The following is a 19,799-nucleotide window of genomic DNA, read 5'->3' as shown; positions in this document are numbered from 1 at the left end:
GCAAACAGGAAACTATGCAGACAGAAACGTCAGCACCTGCTGCTCAGAACCTCTTCTCTATCAGACTTACCCTAGGCGGAGCCATATGTCCCTGCACTCCTCATCTGCACTCAGCCCCAGCGAGGAGTCTCCGCCAAAATAGGTGACGTAGAGACGATCTCTGGGGATCTCGTAGACCTCTGTCAAGAGCTCCCAGGCCATGCTACATGCCTCCTCCTGAGAAGGCAGGGAACATAAACAAAGCACAGTAATCCAGGATGCATAGCAATGCAAGAAGGCTCTTGAGAATGAGAGTCAAACACCAAAGTTCATTTCAGCTGCTCTCTTCCTTTCCAGTTTTAAGGTGTATTGCAAAGAGCAGGATGAGGGTCAGGGAAGTGAGACAGCTCACTGCTGCTTGTGGAAAACTGACATTACTAAACTGTTAGGAGACTTTCAGGATCACAGCATGGTCTGCCCCCATGTGCTTACCAGCAAAATCACATGGATTATTTTCTTTCCAAGGAAAAAATGTATTCACTAGCAAAACAACCAGCATCTTTTATCCTTCTTCCCATTTCAAACTTTCTAGTAATAAGCACCAAATAAACTGGAAACCTTTTTTCACCATATTAAATAGTCAACACTGATGTTCACACAGAGAACTTTGATTTTTATGTGTTGCTCACAACCTTGAAAGGCTGAGCGCTCCGAGAGCCTGCAGAGCACATTTAGTGATTCAGTACACCGGCTGACTACCTCTGCTCCAGGCCACAGAACTCCCAAGAAGTAATCTGGAGCTTACCAAAATGCCTTCTGCAGACAGCCTTATGGCCCTACAGCAGGGAACCACAGCACCGCTCTGAAAGAAAGGCTGCGCTTCCCCCTTGTCCGTTTCGCTCCGATCGCCTCACCTTGAAGTAATCCCCGAAGGACCAGTTCCCCAGCATCTCGAAAAATGTGTGATGGTAGGTATCTCGGCCCACGTCCTCCAAGTCGTTGTGCTTTCCCCCGGCACGCACGCACTTCTGGCTGTTCACCACCCGCCGGTACTGCGCCAGCTCGCTCCGGGGGTGCGCCGTGCCCAGGAAAATGGGCTTGAACTAGAAATCAGGGCAGAGACACACCCGCTGTTGCTGGAGGCCACCCGGCCCGGGGGCTGTGCCTAGGGCCCCAGAAACATGGAGGGGGGCGCGGCAGGCCTAGGCGGGATCCCTCCGGGAGAGGGGCCGGCCAGCGGCGGAGGAAGCCTTGGGGACCGGGCCGCGGGCGAGCCGGAGCCGCCAGGAGCACCTGGTTCATGCCCGCGTTGACGAAGAGGAGGCGCGGGTCGCCGCGGGGCCGCACGGGGGCCGAGGGCAGGCGGCAGTGGCCGTGGCGCTCCTGGAAGAACCGGAGGAAGGCGGCGCGGACCTGCCCCGCCGGCGGGCAGCTAGCAGCCCCGCGGCGGGGGCCGCAGCCCCGCGGCACCACCTGCAGCACCAGCCACCGTCGCCTCCAGAGTCGGCCGGGCGCCGCCATCTTGGCCGAGGGCGGAAGGCAGCACAGCGGCTTCCGGAGGGGGCGGAGCTGACGGGGTCGCGGAGGACCACCGTGGGGCACAACTGCCCAAGGCCACTTCACTCACTAGGCCCTAGAGCGCATGCGCAGAGTCTTCCTGCGCTCCAGGTTCGATTAGCCGGACTGTTGTGCAGTGCGTCACCCTCACCCGTCTCTCGCGAGGCGCCGCCGCCGCCACCGCCGTTGCAGCAGCGATTGCTCCCGCCTGTCGCGGCGGGCGGGCGCGCGCTATGGCGATGCGGGGAGCCTCGCGCCTGGCGTGGTGCCTCCGGCGGGTCGGGGCCAGCGGCGGCTGGCTCCTGCTGGAGGCCGGCACCCAGGTGAGCCGGGACGGGCCCCCCGAGGGGGCGGGTGGGCGGCCGGAGCTCGGCCATTGGTGCCGCCCGGGGCGGGGCGGCGGGGGAGCGTTACTGGCGCCGCAGCCCGGTGGTGGCCTGCGCCTTCCCGGTCCCGCGCGGGGCGGGGGCGAGCGGCCCAAGGCGTGCTTTGTTCGGAGCCCCGTTGTTCCTTAGTGGCTTTCTCGAGAGGGAAGAGCCCCGCCCACTCCCGGTTAACGAGCGGCGGCCGCCGATCGCCGTCCGGGGCAGCCGGCCCGGCCCTGCACTGCCCGGGGGGGCTCTGCCAGCCGCCGCTCCCGCAGGCACCGGGCCGGGGGGCCCCGGCCAGGGTGGGCGCGTTGGGCCTCAGTGGAGGGCGAGGGCGAGCGGTTGAGCCTAATTCGTAGAATCGGAATCATTAAGGTTGGAAAAGACCTCTAGGATCATGAAGCCCAACCGTCAACCCGACACCACTATGGCTCCTCAACCATGTCCCGAAGTGCCGCGTCAACACGTTTTCTGAACACCTCCAGGGGTGGTGACCCCACCACCTCTCTGGGCAGCCTGTTCCAGTGCCTGACCATTCTTTCAGTTAATTAATTTTTCCTGACATCCAATATAAACCTGCCATGATGCAGCTTGAGGCCATTTCCTCTCGTGCTATTGCTGGTGACTTGGGAGAAGAGAACTTTGCAAAGTCTTTGGTTGTTAATCTGATTTAACGAAGCCTTGTATTTAAATTGGAGTTGTTTGTGTGATGGTAACGTAAGTGGTGGGGAGGGACATCCTCAGCCTAATTAACAAGGTGATGCTTTGTTGAGGTTAACTACGTAACATATTTCAGTTTTGTGGCTTAAGTCATTCAGGTGTAAATGAGGTCACATTCTGAATCTGTTTCAGTCACATTTCGGCATGGTACAGGGATAGCCCTTTTTCCATGATTGTGATTTTTAGCCCACAGGGGTCCGTGTGCGCTTCCCTTCCTTTCCTGTAGGCAAAAGTGGGTGCTGAGGTTGGGGTGCTGCGCGAGCGTTGCTGCTCTGGTGGTCAGGATCAGGAAGTCAGGTGTTGTGGGTTCATGCTCTCTCTATTACTTTGGGCTTAGGCATTGCAAAAGGTACCCCTCCTAACTCACCTTTTGGTGCCAGGCAACTCTTCAAGCAAATGTGTAGTTTTGTTGCCCTCCCGTCAGGGATTTGAAGCCATGAGGGGTGCAAATGTTATCAGTGAAGGACCTGAGTTAATACATCTGCAAAATGTGCAGCCAGGGCTCTGCTAATTGTGCAATCTCACTGAAGGTGTTATTACTCCGATTGTCTGCACAGCCCTACATTCCTTGTCACAGGCAACAGGGGGACTGACAGCATCCTGGCACTGCAGGCGTGCCAGGCCACAGGCTGGTCTGTTAGCACAAACTGCTTTCACTGGGGATTTAAATGTCAGAGCCAAACTGCACTGCTGAGGTGCGGGGACACGCTGTGGCCTGCTGGTACTGCTGCTGGGCAGCAGCGAACTCCAGCGGGTGAGTAGTAATGTCTCAGCCCCACAATGCAGTTTGCTCAATGAAGTGGATCAAGGGGAAGTTTTGTGACTGGCCCAACTTGGTCTTGCTGGTATTAGTGCAGGAGGCTGCGCGGACGTGTGTGACTGGGCACCAAGTACCGTTCATGTCAGTTCAGCATGTCTGTTGCAACTTCAGGTACAAGTGCAAAGCTGAGTTTATAACTGAATCTGCCAGAGTCTCTGTACTTCTTACGTCTGCAATCTGTGTTGACAGAATGCTAATACGTATGAAGCATTTAAGAGGCAGGGATCAAATATGGTTAAGTTTGCTTTCATGATCTTAGTTTGCTTCCTTGCATTTGGTATGACATGGGAGTCCGAGTTCTTGCTTTCAATTAGATGTGAGACCTGCTCACGTAATGTGTAGTGAACGGAATTTTCTTCACTGCAGCATCTTGCCATTTTGTAATATTTGGAAGGTGTGATGCAAATGAGTTGGGATTGCAGGGGAAAAGGAGGGCAGCCTTCATCTAAGGCTACATTGGATCCATGCGGTTGTCTAATGATTTGATAAGCTGACTGAAAACTTGGGCCATGCACAGATGAATAAGAAAATTGTGTGTGATTATCAGACCTTGCAAAGGAGGCAGTGGAGGGAGGGAGAGCAGAGCTGTGCTTTAAATGGGAGTCTACAATTAGATCAGATTTAATAAGATACTGTAGAACGGTATGATTAAATTATGCCCCTTCATCCAAAGATGCTATTAGAGTCTAATCAAATTATTTAGATCACTTTCACTACTGGTTATGAACTGCACGTAGCTTAGTTTCTGAGCATTAAGATTGACGGCGTGATTTACAAAAGTATTGCACATTTAAAGCACCGTTAAATGTGGGTTTTTTTTAATGGCAATTTTCTGGGCTATTTTTCCCTGCATCTTTCCTGTTTACAGACAGTTGAACAGATGCAGCTAGCAAAAGAAGGAGGTAAGAAGTAATCTTGTGAGCAGTTGTACTGGTTTGAAAAAACGGTGTTTAGTTAATTAATGAATAAGGTGGGACATGGATGGGTTGAGAGCGGCCTTGAGCAGCTTTGCTGCTGACGAAGATTTCCATGAAACCAAGGCTGTAACCTGCCTTAGAGCAATCAAATTTTCCTCGGTGGCAGAGAAAGATGATAATTCCAACTTTGTAGGTTTCAATTTTCTATCTACTCTTGAATTTAGATGCAAAAAAAAAATAATCATACTATGCTGAACTCTTTGGGGAAATAGCTCTAAGACGCTAATCTAGATAGATTTCTTCTGTACTTGAATCAAAACTGTATAAACTGAATTTACCATGTCGTTGCTGATTGCAGTTACTAAACTACTTTATTTTTAGGTAACTATAGGCCGAGGATTAGATCTCACGTACCAGCTGGTGTCAAAAACCTGTCCCTTGATGATCTCTCGTAAGCACTGTGTTTTCCAGCAAAATGCAGAAGGGCAGTGGACTGTCAAGGATAACAAGGTACAGAGACTGATTACAGACATTGTACTCTGAGGTTCACTGAAGAGAATGCCCTGTTTGGGCTCAAACAATGTATGGGCTGTGATATAACACAGTGTAAGTGTGGTAGAAGGTCCGTGGGAACGTGTCTTGCCTGTTACGCACTTACAGCAGGAAGCTTCAGTCTGCTGCAATTGGGATGCAAACCAAATTGCTTCATGTAGATCTGTCTCTTGGTTTAGCATTTTTCAGGCAAGTGTAGTATTGCCAAGGGAACTTTGCAGTCTGTGAACCTGTTTTGTGTTACTCTCTTAAAAAAAAAGCCTATGAATTTTGGCAGTATTCAAGAGAGTAATGTTAATGTTCTTGTATTGCTAATGAAAGGATAAACTGATACTCCTTATTGTAGTGATACAATTGCTTTAATTGTAATCACCTACAGCAAGAATCTATTGTTAGAAAAACCTCGCTTCATGTTACGTTCAAGTGAGTGTCTTCTGAAAGTCCTCCTCAGCTGATTAGAATGAAGTGTTGATGTCAGCGTCCTCAGCTGAGTCTCACTTTGACTTCAATAATCTGGGTCTTATATCATGGTCCCTCCACTGTCTCATTTAGGCCCAAAACTAGAATCAGTAACTTGCTTTAAAACAGCACTGGTAAAGCAGAAATGTTCAATGTGTTGAGCAGTTGTGAAGGATGTTTGGATCAACAGCAGGTTAGGAATGGAGTGGCTACTGTTAAAATTACACTACTCTTAAACAAAACTGTTGCAGTACCTGTATAAACTTGAAGACTACCAGGTTTAGCATGATTGGAAATATTTATAGTAGATTAGCTGCTAACACTTGTTCTGTGTTATCACTGCTACTGTTTTGTCAAGTTGGTTTATTGAATCTCTTTGAGATACATTGGTTATTAATGATTCTGCAGCTCATCTTGAGCACAGATCAGTTTTGCTGTCTTTTCAGAACTATTTCTTGAGCTAGTGTCTAATTTAAAAACCCTTTTTCTGCTTTGAACATTCTCTCTAGAAGAACATTCTCCTTGTTTATATTCTCCCTGTATTTATGGAGAACTGTCTCTTGTTTTTTCTTTAAGCAGCATAAGCTGTGTTCCTTTTTATTTTCTAGTTTCTTGAATTTCAGGTGACATTGTCAAGAGTAAGTACTGCAATATTCTGTGTTCTTGATGATGATCTGTTGCAGACTCTTTTCTTTTTATTGGTTAGTTCTTATTTCTGAAGGTTTTGGGCAGTTTTTTCCCCTTAGGGTTCATTCTTCTCCTGCTGCACAAGCGCATATGCTAATGTTGTTCTTAGTGCTTATACACAAAATCTGTAATGCAGGAATAATGCACAGTAAATAATATAATGCAATAACTGTAATAAATGGAACACTAGGCCAATAAATTGGATATAGCAAGGTTTATTTAAAGAGGTGGCTTGTTCTGATTGCAACACTGAAGAGGTTGGATATGTTTACAGTTGCCAGAAATAACTTGCAGAGGACTCTGTAACTGCATATTAAATTTTGCTGAATCTCTGTTCGTTGGCAGAGCCTAAATGGAGTCTGGCTTAACAAACAGCGCCTGGATCCCTCAAAAGCCTATCCTATCACTGAAGGAGACCGTATCCAGTTGGGAGTGCCTTTGGAAAACAAAGAGACTGCTGAATATGAGTATGAAGTAATTAAAGAGGAGTGGGAGAAAATCAGACCCTTTTTAGCCCAAAGGAATGACCTGGCGAAAGCTAAGAGTTCAAGAACTAAACGTAAATTTGCTTTGGAGGAATCAGAGACATCTGGATCAGAAGGCCCTTCAAACTCCAGATACAAAAGAGACAGGGTGTCCTGTGACAATGAACATTTGGGTAGATCATGGGGACAGGTAGAAGAGGCCAAACAGTTAACAGAGAAGATGGATGTCAAACTGCCTTCTCCTGGACCAAGTGAGGAGGATACCGGTCCAGTGCGTAGTAGCCCTGTGCACTCTGAGAAAGCCGTGTTGGTCCCCCGTAAGGACCAGAAAGGCTCTGGTCTTGCACAGTCATGGACTGGCTTGGAAATGCTGAGGAAAACTCTAGTAGATATAATGAAGTTAAAGGTCAAAGTGCAGGAGAAGCAGACAGCAGTTCTGAATGTGAAGCAGAAGCGCAGGAAGTGTGCTCAGAAGGAGATCCTGGCAATGGAGCAGGAGCTGCAGGAGCTGCAGGACCAGCTGTACATGGAACAAGAGCATCAGCAGCAGCAGGTGGAAGAGCTGGAGAGGACATTCTCTGAAGAGCAGCAGAAGGTAGAGGTATAATGGTGGTAATCTTTTTGGCCTGCATCTTTTCATTTTTATGGAATGACTGATATAAAACATTGATCCAAAATAAGATCTTGAACCATACAGTAACACAAATAATGTTTGTGTGAATTACTCCTGTTAAAATTGTCATGGAAGTATTTCACTTCCAGGCATGTGTACCAAAAGAAAGCGCAGAGACAGAAGGGATTGGGGCTGCATGGGGAATTAGGAAAAAGGTGCAAAATAATTTTTAAAAATACTTTTGCAAAGAAGTTCATTACAGCAAGATAGTAAAACATGTCGGTTAGTAAAAAAGCATGGTTTTAAATAAAAAATCATAAGTCTCTGCCTGATCTCCTGTGGTTACAGAGAGGACAAGCTGAAAAGTATTCACCTTAAGTGTGAATTTCTCTTGGTATATGGCTGAATTAATTTGCCAGTTTGCATGGCAAATCCATTCCCTTTCCAAGCAAGTGAATTATCATATGCCTTAATCCCTGGAGAGAGGGAGAATTTTTTTTTTCCCCATATTTTCAACAAACCCTTTCTTGCAATCTGTAAGTGTCTTCAAGCAGTATGTGTGTGTTAAATAGCTTTTTTAGATAAACTGAAGCCTTTCTATTTGAGGTTGTTCAAAATGTGGTTTAAAGGAAGTAAGAATTAATCGTGGAGTGAGTTTCATAATCCATCAGTTACTTCCTTCAAAGTCTGTTGCTAAAGGCAAGATACCTGTATCAGAAGTACAGAAAGTCTGGAGTCATGTGCTTAGGCACGATGGGAAGTTCAGCTGGAGCCGTCGGAATGCCTGACCTCTTTGAATGTGCTCAGAGATAGAGTTGCAGCTTTTTCTCATGTTTAAGCTGTTGCTGACCTCTTTGCTTCTATGAACGTGCCAGTGCCTTTAAAGCTAGAATAACATGGAGGTGTTCCAAGTATGTGCTGTAACTGATATATCCATTTTACCTCTTCACAGTAAATGACAGCTCGAATTTCTGTCATACATGTGTAATGCTAGAGTGGGACATCTCAGGGTTTGCTAAAAACCAGCATTGTTTCTTTAAACATATCCTCTAAAGAGAACGTGCAAAGTCGTCAGTTTTTGTCCCTTGCTTTCTTAAAGTCTTTTTTTTTTTTTTCCCCTTCCTCCCCCAGGGAGTAAAGTGGCAACATGGGGAAGAGAATCTGAAGGAGCAACTGGCGCAGGTCCTGCAAGAGGCAAGTAGTTATGAGTCTAGGTTTGGTCTAACTGTAACTCAGATATTTAAATCTTCCTTACTGCTGTGGCTTCTTGGTAGAAGATGAGGACTTTGCCTTAGGTGCAGATTGGATGATCTTCATCTACAGACCAAATTTCTGTCAGAAAGTGGCAGACCTCGCTTTGTGGGAGATGCTATTTGCCAGCAAATACTGTGAGAATATGCACTCACTTTGAAAGCATTAAGTAGCTGCAGTGACCCCCCCACCCCCCCACCCCCTGCCGCGTGAATTTGGCCCTTGGGCTGGTGGGCTTTTTTGTGAGGTCTGTGTGCTGGGCATCTGTTTTGGGAAAGCTGTTTTGGCAATTTTAATTAAATGAAAAAAATTTCACTCTTGGTTAGGAATGTTTTTGAGAGAGACTGCCACACACTTAGGTTTCCTAGGCTTTTTCCAAAGCCCTTTCCTTTTGGACAGCTGATCTGAAAACAGCTTCAGGTAATCCTGCATATGGTGATAGGTATTTGTGATCCTTATGTGTCAAATACCCCTTGATACTCAAACGTGCTCAAAATGGTGACCTAAAACCTAACTGAAATGAAAGAGTAACCTAGGAGAGGGAATAAGAACTTCCATGACACTGGGAAGGTCATAAAAAACTGGCACGACATTCCAATTTTAAGTTAAGGCTAAACTGCCTTAGCACCCCAACTCATATAGACATGTGTTGCTCTTTTAGGAGGAGATTAGGAGAAATGGGTATGCTAAATCTCATGATTATGCCCATGTATATTTAATAGGATAGCTTATGATGGCACTCTTGTAATTTCTGGGATGGTATTGTTATAGCATCATGCTTTGATGGAAGAACTGAGCCGTAGTAAAAAAGATTTTGAGGACATAATTCGAGCCATGAATAAAGAACTGGAAGAAACCAAGGTAAGAAATAACTGAATTCTCAGTTCTATTCATAAGTGAAACATGATCTGTTCCAGCAGAGGAAATAGTTTATTTAACATTTGTCTTGACTGTACTTTGTGTCCCATAGTGAAAAGCTCCTGTATTTTGAGGTGGCAGCTGACTTTAGTTTCCAGGACTGGGGGAGGATACACCTTGCCCTGTTCATAAATTAGTGTTGAATAGTCATTATTAGATCTTTCTTAATCATAAAGAAAGCCCAGAGCACCTGAACTATGTGGTGTGCAGGAGAAATGACCCCATTCCACCCTTACTCTAAACAAACAAACAAGAAAGGGTGTGTTTGAAAAGTGAGGTTCTTCATTTTCAGTTAGAGTGCTTTCAAGTAAAACCGCAGTGTTCCAGCAGTCCTACAAGGGAGCGTAGGACTGAAACAATGTGGAATTTGAATAATGAATGAGATAAGCCACATTTCTTCCTATCCTTGACATAAGGTGATGAGTGGAAAATAATTAAGAGAGCCTTTCCTTTGTCTTACTCTTGGAAATTATTACATTATCCCCCTCTAGCTGTTCGCTTTATGGTTTTTTAATGTTGTCTTTGTACCTCTGTTGCTGTTTCAAGTATAGCTTCAGTTGGAAGAGTTTCTGTTATTTTTAGAAGATAGAGCAGATACCTAGGAGCCTAATTCAACTCCAAAAAAAAAAAAATACTGGGCAGTTAAATGCAAGTAAGCACTTTAAATTCTTATGCTTCATTTTTTTAATATTTGAGATATTTTGTCTGTTGGGTGTTTTGCTCTTTACATCAGTCATCAAAAGAACTGTTCTGTTGACTTAAGCCAAACGCATGCCAGGAAGAGGTTGAAAGAGATTCTGCAAAGATTGATCTAGCTGGTAGTTTCTTTAGGCTGAAGGGAATTTTGGTAATGGTTGCTGTTCTTGCTTGTAAGTTCTCTACAGTGGGTGGGAGTACTCTCAATACTGCCTTGACTACAAAGAGGAGAGAGGTTACAGATCTGGGTATATAATAGACACAGACTTGACATGTGGAGACTTGTACCTGTGTGGTTTTCTACTTGTACTACCTTCCTCTGCACACACGCTTCCTGCCAATTATATATTGAGTAAAACCTTGTTCTGTGCTGATACGTGACCATATGTACTTTTCCACTAGGAGGAGAAGGAAAAGGTGAGAGCCCAAAAAGAAGAGGTGTTGAATCAGATGAATGATGTGTTGGAGAATGAGTTGCAGTGCACAATCTGTTCTGAGCACTTTATTGAGGTAAGTTTAAACCGGTATGGGATAGCCAGTGAAGAAGAGACTTGAGAAGCTTTCCCTAGTTCTACTAAAACAATAGTCCAGCTTATTTCTTTACTTTGCTAGCTGAACAGTCCGAACAGACCCACAGTGAGTTGTGGGTGAGGGTTGGTCCAGAAATCCATTCTGTCTGCCCTAACTCTTCTGGGCAGCAAGTTCAGCTTTAATGTCTCCACCTGCATGGAGATGAGTGCTTAATCCTAAAATGCATATAGGTTTGCATCAGTTTTGGGTGTTTTTGAAGTGGTGCTCTGAGCTGCTGCTGCCAGCCTGCTTGGGGAAGAATGATTTTGTAGTGGACCTTGCTGTAAGTGAATTAGGGTTAGACTGCTTCAGCTTTATATATAGTAAGAAGTTAGGAAAGGGAGGTGCAGTGTTCAGTCAAGTCCTGAACCATTTCTATTGCTCAGATAAACTCTTTCTTTGAGAAATTGGCCTGCTTTCATTTGATTCTAGAAGTGGTAGGCTATGCCTGAAAAGACAACTGTTATTTTGTCGGCGAGGAGCACAGCAGAAGCAAGGGCAAGTCCCGTGGCTCAGTGCTAGATCGGGGCAGGCAAGGCCGTTCCTTGTACCTGAGAAGCCTGAGGGTGAGCAGAGTGACCCGTCAGGAGCCGGCAGCTCTTGTGAGCAAGGCTGATGTGCACCTGACGCAGTGTGGGGTGTTGCCAGAAGCAACGGTGGGAGGTTTAAACAAGCCCTAGGGAGCACGAGGGACCAGGATGGGCAAACGGAGCATGGTGCATCAGAAGGGCATGGGGTGGCAGTTTGCGTGGCAGTTCGTGCAGGCAGGGTGAGCAGGAGGGATGCCGCAGCCCGCTTGTAGGTCTACAACTCAGGCAAGTGCTTTGGTCTCTGGCGAAATGGTGGGTACATGCCTCAGAGCTAAAACCACTGTTTGTGCAGGAAAAGCCCCTGAGATGTCAGTCGCATCCACCCAGACAGGTCTGGTAAGAAAGAAAGCATCAGTACAGGCAGTGGGGTGCGGCAAATGCCCAAACCCCTCTCCTGACGAAAAGGTAGGTACCTGCATGAGGTGTGCACAGGTTGACGACCTGTTACATCAGGTGGCTGAACTGCAGGAAACAGTTAAGAGGCTGCGCAGTATTAGAGGAGCTGAGGCAGAGATAGACAGGTGGTGTCAGAATCTTGTTCCTGTGGCAGACGACTCCGAGAATGAGGCACTGTGGACGCTGGTTACTCACAGAAGCAGGATTCCACATCAGCCTGCACCCTCCGCCATCACAATCAGAAACAGATACGAAGCCTTAACGACTGAGGACACCCATGAGCAAGATCTGCAAAGTCCCCTGCAAGGGGAAACTGTACCAGCAACATACAGCGGGCATCGTAAAAAGAAACAACGAGTGCTCGTGGTGGGTGACTCTCTGTTGAAGGGTTCTGAGGCACCCGTCTGCCGACCTGACAGGGAGTCACGAGAGGTATGCTGCCTTCCAGGAGCCAAGGTCCGAGACGTTGCCGAGAGGGTGCCACAACTCATCAGGAAAACAGAGTACTATCCACTACTACTATTTCATGTAGGCATGAACGACACTGAGAGCCGTAACCTGGGTAAAATCAAGGAATACTTCTGAGCCCTGGGGGAGCAAGTGAAAAACATTGGCGCCCAAGTGATCTTCTCTTCCATTTCGCCAGTTCGAGGGAAGGGAGCAGCCAGAAACAGGCGCATAATGTATATCAACTCCTGGCTACGTGGCTGGTGCCACCGTCAGGGATTTGGCTTTTATGACAATGGGGCGCTCTTCAGTGACTACAACATGCTAGGGAGGGATGGAATCCATCTGTCTAAAAGGGGTAAGGGAATCTTCAGCAGTAGGCTGGCTAACTTGGTGAGGTGGGCTTTAAACTGAAGGACTTGGGGGTGGGATCCTTTGCAAAAATGCTCACACCAGCACGTCCAACAGGGGGGTAAGTCAGGCCAAGCAATGTGGTGATAAAGGTTCCTTAGCTTTCTCCCAAGAGGTGAAACAGAATAGTAATCACCTCAAGTGTATGTATACAAATGCACACAGTCTAGGAAACAAACAGGAGGAGCTGGAGCTCCGTGCCCACTCAGAAGGGTATGACATCATAGGAGTAACTGAAACATGGTGGGACAACAAAAATGACTGGGGGATCGCAATGGACGGTTACAGGCTCTTTCATAAGGACAGACGGGGTAGAAGAGGTGGAGGAGTTGCACTCTACATTAAGGGAAACTTCAAATGTATTGATGTCAACTATGGCGATTGTGACTGCTCTATCGAATGCCTCTGGGTTAAGGGGTCGTCTCCAAGCAGGACCTCACAGTGGGCATCTGCTATCGACCTCCTAACCATGATGACGATGCCAATGAAGCGATATTTGGGGCACTAAAGCAAGCTTCTGGCCAGCAGAACCTGGTCCTGATGGGTGACTTCAGCTACCCAGACACCTGCTGGAAGAACAATACGGCAGCTCGCATGTCATCCACCAAGTTCCTGGAGCGTAGAGAGGACTGTTACCCGATACAAATGTTAGGTGTGCCAACCAGCAGTGAGGCACTGCTGGACTTGCTATTCACAAACCAAGAAAGCCTGCTTGGTAATACCTCGGTTAGTGATAGCCTTGGCTGCAGTGACCACCATATTGTGGAGTTTGGGATCCTGCTGAGTGTGCCGAAGGTCAGCTCTAAGACAAGGGTTCTGGATTTTAGAAGAGCAAACTTCAGTTCACTCAGGGCTCAGCTGGGAGGGATTCCATGGGAAGCTTCCATGGAAGAGAAAGGAGCTAGTGAGCGCTGGGAGTTCTGCAAGAACTCTCGATTGGAAGCACAAAGCCAATTTATCCCCTACAAAGGAAAGGGAAGCAAGCGGAGCAAGAGGCCCCCATGGCTCAACCATGACCTCCTGGGTCTACTCAAATCCAAAAGGGAAGCATACCAGAGATGGAGAAGTGGAAGATTATCCATCGAGAGCTACAAGGGCACTGCCACAGCGTGCAGAGATGCAGTTAGGAAAGCAAAAGCCCAGCTTGAATTGAAACTGGCTGTAGATGTCAAAAATAACAAGAAACGTTTCTTCAGACGTGTCAACCATAAGCACAAAAAGAAGGAAAACATAGGCCCACTGTTAAACGGAAAAGGAGAGCCAATCACCAACGATGCTGAAAAGGCAGAGGTCTTCAACACCTTCTTCACCTCTGCCTTCACCAGCACTGCTGGGTCCCAGGCTTTGGGAACAAAATTGCCGGTTGATCCAAACACCGACCCACCATCGGTGAAGGAAGAGTTAGTACATGAATGACTACGGGAGCTTGACCCCTACAAATCAATGGGCCCTGACGCCCTCAACCTGAGGGGTTGAGAGAGCTGGCTGACATCATCGCAAGGCCACTCTCCATAATCTTCGAGAAGTCGTGGAGAACGAGGGATGTCCCAGAGGACTGGAGGAAGGCAAGTGTTACCCCCATCTACAAGAAGGGCTCGAGGGAGGATCTGGGTAGCTATAGGCCCATTAGCCTTACTTGAATCCCTGGGAAAGTTATGGAATGAATCCTCCTGAGGGCCATCACAAGTCAAATGAAGCACATGATTGGGAAAAGCCAACATGGCTTCACTAAAGGCAGATCGTGCTTGACAAACCTGGTGGCCTTCTATGACAAAGTGACTTGCCTGGTTGACAGGGGGCGGGCAGTGGACATTGTCTACCTGGACTGCTCCAAGGCCTTTGATACGGTCCGCCATAGTCTCCTCCTGGAGAAATTAATGCATTATGGCCTAGACAAGTGGCCTGTGCAGCGGGTGGGGAACTGGCTGACAGGCCGCACCCAGAGGATGGTGGTAAATAGCTCTTTCTCAAACTGGCAACCTGTCACAAGTGGACTCCCCCAGGGATCAATACTGGGCCCAACGTTATTCAATATCTTCATAAGTGATCTGGATACCGGCATCAAGTGTAGCCTGATGAAGTTTGCGGATGGCACCAAATTGAGTGGGGAAGTAGGCACTCCAGAAGGGAGAGCTGCTTTGCAGGAAGATCTGGATAGGCTGGAGGAGTGGGCCAGCAAGAACCTTATGAAGTTCAACAAGGACAAGTGTAAGGTCAGGCACCTGGAAAAACATAATGTGGGAGTGCAGCACAGCCTGGGATCCACCTAGCTGGAGAGCAGCCTTGTGGAAAGGGACCTGGGGGTCCTGGTGGACAGAAAGCTCAACATGAGTGAACAGTGTGCTGCTGTGTCCAAGGAAGCCAACAGGATGCTGGGTTGCATCAAAAAGGGCATCACCAGCAGAGAGAAAGAAGTCATTATCCCACTCTACTCAGCGCTTGTCAGGCCACACCTGGAGTACTGGGTACAGTTCTGGTCCCTGCTGTACAAAAAGGATGTGGACAGGCTGGAAGGGGTCCAGAGAAGGGCCACCAAGATGATCAAAGGACTGGGAAGCCTGCCGTACGAGGATAGGCTGGGAGAGCTGGGTTTGTTCAGCCTTGAGAAAAGGAGGCTTAGAGGGGATCGCATCACTGTGTACCAGTACTTAAGGGGTAGCTAAGAGGAGGTGGAGACTCCCTTTTTACAAGGAGTCACACGGAGAGGACAAGGGGGAATGGACACGAGTTGCTCTTGGGGAGATTCTGACTGGACACAAGAGGGAAATTTTTCACAGTGAGGACAGTCAACCATTGGAATAATCTCCCCAGGGAAGTGGTTGACTCGGCCACATTGGACACCTTCAAGAGTCGTCTAGACTGTGCTTTTCCTAGAAAGGCTGGACTAGATGATCCCTGAGGTCCAACCTGGATTCTGTGATTCTGTGATTTCTGTTTGTGTTTGGTAGAACTTCAGTTTCATTACTTCCATTACTACTACAGGAAACCTGATATGTTAGCCGTGTTATAATGACTGAAGAGCCAGCTAAAATTTAGGTTCTGTTTTCTGAGTAATTGAAGATGCTCTTCTGCAGTATCTGAGGTTTTCAATAATTTATCCTTTTCAAATTAGGGAAACTTATTATAGATTTAATTTTTCTTGTCTGTGTTTCTGACTTGCTATGATCTACGGTGAATCCATTAACCAGTTTGTAAAACTTGTCTGCACTCTGGCATGGGAGAGTTTTTGTGTGTAACTGTAGTAGTTTAGCCCCAGCCAGCAACTAAGCATCATCCAGTGGGATGGGGGAGTGAATTGGAAGAGTAAAAGTGAGAAAACTTGTGCGTTGAGATAAAGACAGTTTAACAGGTAAAGCAAAAGCCGTGCATGCAAGCAAAGCAAACCGAGGAATTAATTCACTACTTCCCATGGGCAGGCAGGTGTTCTGCTTTCCTGGGGATGACTGGGCTCCTTCACGTGTAATGTTTACTTGGGAAGAGCAATGCTGTAACTCCAAAAGTCCCCTCTTCCTGGTAAGCAATATCCCTTGGGTCATTTGAGGTCAGCTGTCCTGGCTGTGCCCCCTCCCAACTTCCTGTGTACCCGGCAGAGCATGGGAAGCTGAAAGTTCTGGACCAGTGTAAGCACTACTTAGCAACAACTAAAACATCTCCACATCTTCAACTGTTTTTATGACAAATCCAAAACACAGCCCCATGCTAGCTAGTGTGAAGAAAATTAACTCTATCCCAGCTGGAACCAGGACAGTAGCACCTACAAAAGGCTAAAGAAAACAGGCTTTGGGCTTCTTCCCACCCTTCCCTTGCAGGAATCGTTCATCTGATGTTTTTCTGACTTCAGTATTTTTTTTTCTGACAATGCTTGTGTGAGCATGCTCTGATAAGTTTCCTTCCTTTGGGTTCCACAGGCGGTCACTCTGAACTGTGCGCACAGCTTCTGTTCCTACTGTATCAATGAGTGGACGAAACGCAAAGTGGAATGCCCTATCTGCAGGCAGGAGATCAAATCAAAGACACGCTCTCTGGTGCTGGATAACTGCATTGACAGGATGGTAGAAAACCTGGATGTGGAAATGAAAGAGCATCGCCTGACCCTTATCAGAGAGCGGAAAGGTGAGAGGTGGGTGGATGTGGCATGATGAGTACAATCTCTCATTCCATCTATTTTGTACAACTTTCTTTGGCACCTATATACCAAGGAGATGCTCGAGGAATGCAGCAGAAGCACTAGAAAATCAATTTTAAGATAGGTTGTGTAACTCGCTTTATTATACAGTAAAATAAAATTAATAAAAAGTTTGGAAAAAGACTTTGGTATGAATTCCACAGTCCAGCGGGACAATTTTACTGTGTTAAAGGTTATGCTGTTTCAAAGAGATCACTAAATAAAAGCAAAACTATACAGAATGGTCCTTGAAAAAATTACCAGGCACCTTTTGATTAAACTATTGACTACATCATTGCAAAAACTCAGCAGAGCAGTGCCTGATGAGAAACTCTGAATTCTCTTTTATGTGCTAGATTTGTGCAGTAAATCTCTGAAGGGAACATTGGTGTGTCATGTAAGTGTATCGCTGAACTGGCAGTTGCTCTACCATGTTAATTTTTGTGGAATTAAAGCCACTGTGCTTAAATGCATGACCTCTTGCCTAGCTGTAGCTAAAAGACTGCCTGACAAGTCATGGCATTAGGTAAAACTCCGGTATGGAGTGTTCCTGTTATGCTTCCCTTTTCCAAATTTGTTTCTAGAGCACTTGACACTGGTATCTAGGTGCTGAAATGTAGAAGTCTTTTCCTACTACCCCTTAATAAATTTCTGTTGCTGTGTTCCCTTAAGTAATTGTCTTGTTTTCCCATCATAGAGGTGAGCGCATGATCCTTCATTTTGCAATGTGTCAAGCCTCTTACCTAATGAAAGGTGCTTTTGAAACGTTCCCGATTCTCCATGGTGACACAGAACAATGTCACTAAGCAGTGTTAGTTCAAACCTGAAATCATAACTTACTTAACCAACTCAGTCTGATTCCCTCAGGAAAGGCTATGCTGTACAGAGGCTGCCCAGCTCGGCTTTGTGAATTGCTCTCAACCTTTGCAGAACTGACACTGCTCTTGTGTAACATGTGCAGCTGCAGAGTATGCCATAGCACTACTGAAATATCTCATCAGGTAGCTAATGGTGATGAGATGAAGTGGTGCCTTCGTTGGAGCCCACTTCATTTCTGTATGGTAAACCTGTGGTCTTCACGCTTGTTTGAACAAAAAGGAAATAAGCTCGTAGCCTATCATAAGTGATAGATGCTCTAATTATATAAATGACTATTAGGAAATCATTTAGCTTCACCATGACACACATGACACACTTAAGGAGGAAGGGTGAATTGTTTCTGTGCAGTCTTTTTAATCAGTGATGGAAACATTTTGATTGAGGTGAAGATAACCACGTGTCTATTTAAACATGAATTCCTAAGAAGAAAACAGCTGAAAGAGAAGTAATGATGCAAATGGCACTTGAGAACCTCAGTCAGAGCTTCCCAAGAAGCCCTTCCAAGAGCCTTAGTAGAATGGATACCAGTAGGTAAGCTTGCAGTCTTAAGTGTATGGAGGTTTTGATGAGGCTGTAAGTGTCCTGAATAACCATTACTTGTTTGAGAGCTCCTTACCATATTTTGTTCCTTTCCTCTTTCTTACCTGGCAAAGTACTGTAACAGTTAGCTACTTCCATTGCCAGTTATGTGCCAGCAAAGGGATGGAGAATGTCACCTTCTCATCTGTGCTATCGTAACAGGAAGAGACATACAGGAAACTTAAGAAAACAAACAAACAAAAACCCCAACCCTTTGTTCTTTTAACGCTGAAAATTGAAAAGAAAAAGGCCTGTGCCCTGCAGCTTCAAAGACCTATTGAAAACTGACAGTGAAGGGCTATAAGTTTCAAAGAGAACTAGTAATGTAGCATTTGTGGGTACAGTGGTCACCGCTAACTTTTGCATTTGTGTGTTTTGAATGCAGAGAAACAGAATGTGTTGGTGAAACCAGCCACAGACAATGACAGCAGTGTAATTTCTTCCATCTACTCCATCTTGTCGATGAGCAGTTGTGACAGTGAGGACTCTGAGGAGGATTCTTACTATCGTGAAAGCTACTACATTATCTAAACACTGCTACTGCAGTCCTGTTTGCCCATGTGCTGCCCAGAACCAGCCTAATGGTGTTTGGTTGACTGCTGCTGGACGAGTGGACTGGACATCTGGAAGGACAGACTCTGTGAAGACGTGGGAGCTGAGAACTAGCAGCATTTGGAATTCCCTTATTTTTAAGATGAATGTAGAGAAGCTTGATCTCAAACAAAATTGGGATTGTGAGAGAACAGGCTGCCATTATGCTAGATGGTTGACATACAAAGCCTAGGCTTCCATGATCACTTGTGACCTGCTCGGTGTCATGTAACAGTTTGTATGTGTCACTGCCCTTTCCTTAGTGAATGACACGTTTAAATGTGTACATCAGCTTCCCTTATTTCAGGCAGCAGAAGGGATGGCCCAAGCTATTTGAGAACTTGGCCGCCATCACCAGCAGGCAGTAGAGGTATATCAGCAAAAAGTGCCAACGTGGGTTTTCCTCTCAAATTTCAGAGTGGCTAGAGTCATCCCAGGCCTCCGGCAGTAAAGGTAACAAAGGTTGGGTTATGGACCCTATCAGTCTTAAATGCTTAAAAGCGTTGTACGCTGAGCTGCTGGCCATCCATTTTCTCTGTTGATGTTACTCATTTTCTGTTAGATAGGGATGGAGAAGATTAAATTTTCCAGAATTTCTTAGCTAGTGCTCTTTTCATATAATGTCTGTCATTTGTTCCCTCTTCTGGTGTTTGCATAAAGGGTTTTAGAATTGGGAAGGGCACATCAGAAGTTATCAGCAATGACTTCAGAAACACATATAGTTATTGTCAGCAGCAGAGAGGAATCTCTGCTTCTTCAGAAGTGCTGCTATCTGAATTAGTGGAATGTCCTGTTGGCAGGGTAGGAAAGCAGCACTTGTGGGCAGCCACACGGCACAGAAGGAAGCATTTAGTTTTGTTGTTTACAAAACAGTGCTGTTGAGCCGTGGGTTGTATCACCCTCACAGCAAATCACTGATCCCTAAGAGACTGAGCAAACCTTGCTTTGTCCTGTCATGAGCTTGTCTATGAAGTTCCATTCTCAGTGGCATATGCTTCTGACTTAGCTGTTACATGGAAAGGACTGTTTTACACTGTGAGAAGAGGATGGGGGAAGCCTTTCTCATCTGTGATATTTCTTTGGCTACTTGTATGTACTTTCTGTATTTATTTTGTTTAAGAAGGAAAATATAAATCCATTTCTGCATTA

The 19,799-nt window shown here is 46.2% G+C and overlaps 2 protein-coding genes across 6 annotated transcripts in view; one reads left to right on the top strand and one right to left on the bottom strand.

The window, feature by feature from the left end:
• The window catches only part of AARS2 (alanyl-tRNA synthetase 2, mitochondrial), a 20,287-nt gene extending 18,660 nt beyond the window's left edge, over positions 1 to 1,627 (bottom strand). Inside the window, exons 1-3 of the mRNA XM_075089149.1 lie at positions 1,273 to 1,627; positions 894 to 1,082; positions 71 to 216 (exon numbers count right to left, since the gene is read on the bottom strand). Of these exons, the coding sequence (XP_074945250.1) occupies positions 71 to 216; positions 894 to 1,082; positions 1,273 to 1,500 (563 nt within the window). The 5' untranslated portion in view covers positions 1,501 to 1,627. The remainder of the gene's footprint in view (positions 1 to 70; positions 217 to 893; positions 1,083 to 1,272) is intronic.
• Positions 1,551 to 19,799, top strand: RNF8 (ring finger protein 8). Of its 5 annotated transcripts, none has more exons than XM_075089157.1 (8): positions 1,551 to 1,859; positions 4,743 to 4,871; positions 6,405 to 7,145; positions 8,289 to 8,351; positions 9,180 to 9,269; positions 10,425 to 10,532; positions 16,345 to 16,556; positions 18,445 to 19,799. In XM_075089157.1, the coding sequence occupies exons 1-8, from the start codon at positions 1,770 to 1,772 to the stop codon at positions 18,482 to 18,484; spliced, it is 1,473 nt and encodes a 490-aa protein (XP_074945258.1). In that variant the 5' UTR covers positions 1,551 to 1,769; the 3' UTR covers positions 18,485 to 19,799. The 5 variants fall into 5 exon arrangements, with proteins under 5 accessions (XP_074945258.1, XP_074945255.1, XP_074945259.1 ...); XM_075089154.1 differs by having other exon boundaries at positions 1,554 to 1,859; positions 16,345 to 16,549; XM_075089158.1 differs by having other exon boundaries at positions 1,641 to 1,859; positions 6,405 to 7,139.

Source organism: Phalacrocorax aristotelis, chromosome 3 (assembly GCF_949628215.1).
Source record: "Phalacrocorax aristotelis chromosome 3, bGulAri2.1, whole genome shotgun sequence".
Taxonomy (NCBI): Eukaryota; Metazoa; Chordata; class Aves; order Suliformes; family Phalacrocoracidae; genus Phalacrocorax; species Phalacrocorax aristotelis.
This window is presented reverse-complemented; position numbering and strand designations above follow the sequence as displayed.